This window comes from Ammospiza caudacuta, chromosome 1 (assembly GCF_027887145.1).
Source record: "Ammospiza caudacuta isolate bAmmCau1 chromosome 1, bAmmCau1.pri, whole genome shotgun sequence".
Taxonomy (NCBI): Eukaryota; Metazoa; Chordata; class Aves; order Passeriformes; family Passerellidae; genus Ammospiza; species Ammospiza caudacuta.
This window is the reverse complement of record NC_080593.1, coordinates 66329338-66335406: the sequence shown is the minus strand read 5'-3', so window position 1 is coordinate 66335406 and position 6069 is coordinate 66329338. Positions and strand designations below refer to the sequence as shown.

Genomic DNA, 6069 nt, shown 5'->3' with positions numbered 1-6069 from the left:
AGTGCTAAGCCCACGTGAGCTGTGCCTGCACTAACAGAACTGCAAGACTCAGTGCAGGAGAAGCAATCAAGGATGGAGTGACAACAAAAGCACCAGATGCCACTGATGCCTCTTCCACACTTCACTCCTCAGGCATCACAGCAGAACAAGGAACCCTCCTGACTCCAGAGTTTCCTAGTAAAGACAGATTTGAAGAGGCACAGCCGCTCTCCTAAGAGATTAAAAATAAAGTGCTGACACATTCTATTGTCAAATAAGCCTGTAATATCAGAATTACATAGTGTTAGGGTGTTTTACTCCAGTTACACAGTCTAGATCACATTCAACTGCTCATTTAGCCTAGCACAAATCTCACTTAGTTAATCCTCAGGGTAAGTTCCTTTCAAATAACTTTTAAAATGAAATGTTAATGAAGGCCCATATTTTAATCTTCTATCCCTCCATTTATAAAGTGATTTTAAATATCACTGAAAGATAGCACTTGGATACTAACAGTCCACTGCAAGTACTTCCACTGAGAAAACAAGGTGAAAAAAATAGCCCTGTCCCCAAACACAGAAATTGTACAAAAAAAAAAAAAAAAAAAGGCCAAATAAAGGTTTGTAACAAATTTTACTTATAGAAAAGCATCATTTTAGCATCATTTCACAATAAAAAGACAAGATCTGTTGGACATTATAAAGACATGGTATATCAATTCAGAATGCAACAGGTAAAGCACACCATAATACTCAGTGTAAAAGTTTGAGACATACTATTGTATTTAGCCAGTTAGTCCTGGTGCCTCTTTGTGGATATTTTCTTAATTACAGGATATTTTCTCTCTGCTTCATACATGCCAGAAGTATATTTTGGAATATTAAAACATGTAAGTGTTAAAATACATTGAAACATGCCAGAAAAATCAAACCCAGGACCCATTTCTCTCTATACACAAACAGCTCTACCTTGTATATAAACTATCTGTCCCACCATTTATTCCCCCTTATAAAAAAAGATTTAAAAATGTCTTGATGCAGAAAATTTTTCCATCTTCTCACTTCTGCATTCATGCAGTTTCATGATCAGGTCTCCTTTTCCAAATACTAAGATGTAAAATTAACAGTTACTTTTCCTGGGGCTTTTCCAACATCTTCAGTGCTAATCTTCCAACCATTAGCAAACTGTATAAAGGGAAAAAAACCCATATAATTTAACAATAATAACAATAATTTGTCAATTCATTTTCAGATACTTCATCCAAGTGATGCATGGGAACAAAAATAATACACAAAATATCTTCACTCCATCTGAGTTTAATTAAGTGAATAAGAAATCACACACAGGAGGTCAAAAAAAAAAGTATTGTACCTGACACCAGCAATTAGCCCTGCAGGCATGAATTTTCTGGAGTGGTAAAATCTTGTTCCCATGACAGCAGTCAGTGCTCCAGATGTAACTTAAATGAGAGATTGTACAGTCCAGTCAGCAGAGATGCATGTGTGGGAGAAACATAATTAAAAACTAACAGAACAGGGAGAAGTAGCAGCATCAAGTAAAAAGAGAAACAGGGTTACTTCACTTAATGGACAATGAGAGTCAATAAATTGTGTAAATTTTAAAATGCCTCAGTTTGTAAAGAGTAAGTATTCTATATCAAGTTCAAGCAGACAGTGCACTCTATATCCTTCTGCACATACTTCTCAAATTTGTTTTTCAAAATGTGCTCTTTTTGAGACTGGAAATAATTTATGATACACTGCTCTAGAACTCACTCCTTCCACACACAGGCAAATCACTAAACTTGTGCACATAATTCCCTCACTTCTCAAAAAAGGGAGAGAGCATTTGTCTAACTTGTAGTAATCATGTCTAACATGTAGCATCATGTTTAATTTGTAGTGATGTTATGAGAATTAAGTAATTTGTTTTCTAAAGACTTCAAAAGGGAAGTGTGCTAAGCATTACCAAGGTGAGAATTAATTGTCCCTGACCACTGGACACAGAGACAGGAGCCAGGTACTTTCACTGACTCAGTAAGATAGAAAGGACAGCCCCTGGAACGTAGTATCTCAAATAAAGACAGAATGCTAAAAAACTGTAAGGAAAACATACACTGATGGAATCCTTATCATTAGTATGCATCTGCTACCCAGTGGTAACAGCTGCACACACGTTGTTCCAACAACTCTTTTACCCCCTGCTGTTGCTTCTGTGTGATGACTGGTCCTGCAGGATCCAGTTCATCTTCAGTCCTAGCCATGACATCCTTCCTCTCAAACACCAAACAAAATATTGTCACTGAACACTTCATAATCTCACATAATGAGATATATAAGAGACTGGGACCATAGTCCAACACACAATAAAACAAAAATATTTCAGTATTAAAATGCTTCAAGCTCTAATTAGTAGCCTGTCTTCAAAATATGCACACCTCAAAATGAAATTTTGTTTCAAACAGCAGCAGAACACATCTTCTTCAAAACCTCTGAGGCATGAAAAGACTCCATATGCTGCTGAGCTACAGAAATGTATCTGTCTCACACATCTGGGAAAACACTTAACCTCACACTTCTTCAGCTTGCTGTATCCGCAGTTTGTTATGTTATTAAGGCTTGACCATGCAGAGCTTTTGGCCTGGCCAGTGGAAGTGGATTGCCTGTAAACAAAGGTGAAGTGGAGAGAAATGCTGGGCATTCCCCTTTGACTTGTGACTTTCACATGTCAAAGAGCCAGATGCTCTGTCACTGCTTCAGAGGAAAAATGCTGTAGTCAGTGGTGGCTCTTTAAACACTGACTAAGCAGTAACTCTCCACAGTTACCTTCTCAAATTGCGGGAAGGGAAGCTCCAATTCTGAGAAGGAAGAAACAGCATTACTGAAGCTTGCTTCTCTCTAAAATGTCCCCAGGCATCAACACCTTTGTAATTTCACATATTTGTCATTTATAAAAATAAGCCAATTACAATCTCTGCCATTTTCTGTGATAATAAAATAGTCAGCTAGGGGTATGGTCAGTCTGAAGGGGAATCCCACTTCCCAAAATGTTACAGCCTGCTGCAGGATGCTCAAAGTACAAGGTTCCAGGCAAAAATAGTTCAGAAATCCATTTATTAGCACTTTTCTTGCACTGTGATCCTTCAAACACATCATTATAAGACAGATGCATATTGGCAGCCACCAGTTCAGTTCAGTTGAGACAGCACTGAAGTTAGATTTGTAACACTATCCGTGTTTAATGCTTCTGCAAAGACTATTAGGTACTAATTTTAAATATACAGGGTAAATGTAATCCTTTTCAAATAAAATTTTCAATTACTTACTCAGAGAAACCCAAATGTTATGTGGATTCTGTGAGACCTGATAAGCACCCAGTCCAGCCAAACTCCCAAAGAAAAGGCCAGCAGCTAGTGATGGAACACTACCTGAATAAGTAGAAGATAATGCATTTCTTAGAAACTTAAAGATTACCTTGGTCAGCAGCTTAACTGTTTTGTAAAACACCAAAAATTATAAAAATAAAAAAATACGGGCATTCATCATTCATTGACATAAAGAAGATTAGAGAAGGGGGTTTTTAAGATATTGAGACCATGCTGATCAGCACAAAGAACCACTTCAATTACTCTTGCATAAGATACACACAGAATTAGTATTTAGTTCTCTAACAGCAAAGCCATTAATACATCCATGATTGAAAGAACAGTGAGAAAAGCAAAAGAATTGGTGTTTCCCTTGCACAAACCGAAGCATGTTGCTTCAAAACAGTTTTATGAAAATTCTTTGAGAGGCAGTAAAATAGAATGACTAAATTGTAAGAATTTAAGATCAGAAAAAAGGACATGTGAGTGGAATTGGGCAGGAGGGCATTCAAAGAATTGCCAAGGAGCAGGGCATAGCTGAACATCAGAGGTCATATCTCCTAAGTACACCTGAGATTTGATCCAAAGGTAGCTGCAGCCTTTGGAAGAAGGTTCCCTCAATGCACCTAAACTTTGAATCAGGTCCTTAGTATAAATGATAATCCCAACCTACCAGAAAATAAAGGATGCCACATCTAAATTGGTTATTTATAGAGTATATCAAGTAATGAAGTAGCATGATCACTGTGAGTGGTGAATGCCCTCCATAAGGCCAACAGAGGATTAAAGACTTAATGCTACTGAAGGTGGTTCTTTATACATTCAATTTCTGAGGTCACCTTTCAAAGACTTGAGATTGAAAAACTAAGTTGATAAAGATCTCCTGTCAATGTTAAAGGAGGACTGCATATTGCTTCCAGAAAGTAATAATTTTTCAATCATCAACAAGGTTGCTGTAATATTGCTTTGTATCCTGCTTATAGTATAAAAATCAAGATACAAAGATGATAGAAAGCACCTGATATACTTGCACATGTGCAAGGAAAAGATGCACACTCTACTAGGTGGCTGCTTTGCACAGAATATGAGTTTAAAATAAATCTGTGGTAGCTACAATGCTTTCCACAAGCCTGGGAGCTAAGAAACATCCATAATTTCCTTGAATTTTACCTCAAGGCATTGTTTAAGTAGATATGACACATACACTTCCAGGACAACCACGTCACCTCTGGCTCAAGAAGTTCCTACATTTCAAAACACAGGGACCCAGAGAACTTGCTAAATGAAGACAGAAAAATAAATCAATAACTCACTCACTCACTCTCCCTTTGATTGCCATGTTCTCATATTGCTCCGAAGGCACCTACTACTGCCCCCTGTCTGTGTGGGTAGATAGATCAGGTTGTAAAAGAACAGATCAACTTAGTTCTACACATTAAAGTTCCATTTTCTTTTGGTTTCCCCAAGTTATTAGTAAGGATATAATGGCTCCTTTGTATGGTTGTTTTTTTTTTTTCTCTCTCCAGCAGTTACCATACGAGTTTAGTTACTTAAGTTCTCAGTATTGTCCCTTCTGTCCTAAACTCCACTCACAACCCAAAGGATAAATCTAGACCAATGGAAAACAGACTGGAATAGGCACTAGCATCTATCTAGTCAAATGCACTAATAAGAGTCTTACTGACTTCAGCAATGCCCCTTCCTATCATAAAAACTAAGATGGCTTAGGGATTTTCAAAGCTGAAAGAGACAGTGTCACAGCAGGAATAAATCCACAGTTCTGTCTGGAGGAGGGTAAACTCAGAAAAAGGACAGGAAATGATAGCAGTAGGTCAGAGGGTAAGCTTATGATGCAGAGTCCAGAAGAGAAACAAGTTTAAGGACTGATTTGCACTGTTCAGCTCTACTTGAAGAAAAGATAGTTCTGAAAGCTCTCTGCAGCTTGCAGTATACTGTTATCATCAAAGATTAAAATGGGAATAAATCTCTTGAGGAGGAAAAGTGGTGATTTTTGTCACTTGAAGATACAGAAGACTTACAGAATGCTTGTATTTTAAACAGCAAGGAGAAAGCCTTTCTGAAGCAAACTTATGACAGTTCACCCAAAGAGCACAGAGCAGATATCAGCATCCTCCAGAAAGCAGATTATGGCCTTATCAGCCCAAAGCACCAGCTCAACTCAAAATCCAGCACACCCCAACAGCAGCAAGTTATCAGCACATGGCACTAACCGATAAAATTTACATATGGGTCAACTTCGAGATAGGAGGCTTTCGTAAAAAGCTGCCCAGCTCACACCAAGTTATTGGGGAGGGGGAGCAGAGGGTGGGGGAGGAAGAGGGAGGGAGACAGAAGCACCTTTCGGCACCCTACCTGCTTTTGCATAGCCAATGATTCCTCCTGATGCCACCAGGGCGGCGTAGCCAAAACCGAGCCAGTCCACTGCCATGCCGAAAACTGGAAGAGAAAACTGGGGTGAAGATCAGCACCTCTTAACCTTTTTCAGGGGAGGAAAAATTTAAAAAAGCAAAGCATTTTGCTATGGCAAGCTTTTCCACAAGCAGGACTTGCCTAAAGCCTCGGCCCTGAGACGAGCCCAAGAGATGCAGGCGGCGTTGTTGGGAAGGCAACCCCGGGGGCACAGGGACACCGCGGGCCCCACCTGCGCGGCCGCCCCGCTCCGCAGCAACCGGGGCGGAGCAGGCGGCGGAAGGGGAGGCCAGGCA

General features: G+C 39.4%; 1 protein-coding gene across 1 annotated transcript; it reads right to left on the bottom strand.

The window, feature by feature from the left end:
* Positions 1 to 593: 593 nt before the first annotated feature.
* Positions 594 to 6066, bottom strand: LOC131564238 (transmembrane protein 14C-like). Its single transcript, XM_058814585.1, has 5 exons — positions 5915 to 6066; positions 5717 to 5800; positions 3305 to 3406; positions 1351 to 1438; positions 594 to 1163 (listed from the first exon to the last, which is right to left on the bottom strand). Exons 2-5 carry the CDS (start codon positions 5790 to 5792, stop codon positions 1106 to 1108), a joined length of 324 nt encoding a protein of 107 aa, XP_058670568.1. The 5' UTR covers positions 5793 to 5800; positions 5915 to 6066; the 3' UTR covers positions 594 to 1105.
* Positions 6067 to 6069: the final 3 nt, after the last annotated feature.

Coding starts and splice junctions, on each gene's coding strand:
- LOC131564238 (XM_058814585.1), bottom strand. CDS start 5,792: ATGGCAGTGGACTGGCTCGGTTTTGGCTACGCCGCCCTGGTGGCATCA. Junction 3,407..5,716: donor CATTGGCTATGCAAAAGCAG/GTAGGGTGCCGA, acceptor CTACTTATTCAG/GTAGTGTTCCATCACTAGCT. Junction 1,439..3,304: donor TAACATTTGGGTTTCTCTGA/GTAAGTAATTGA, acceptor CTCTCATTTAAG/TTACATCTGGAGCACTGACT.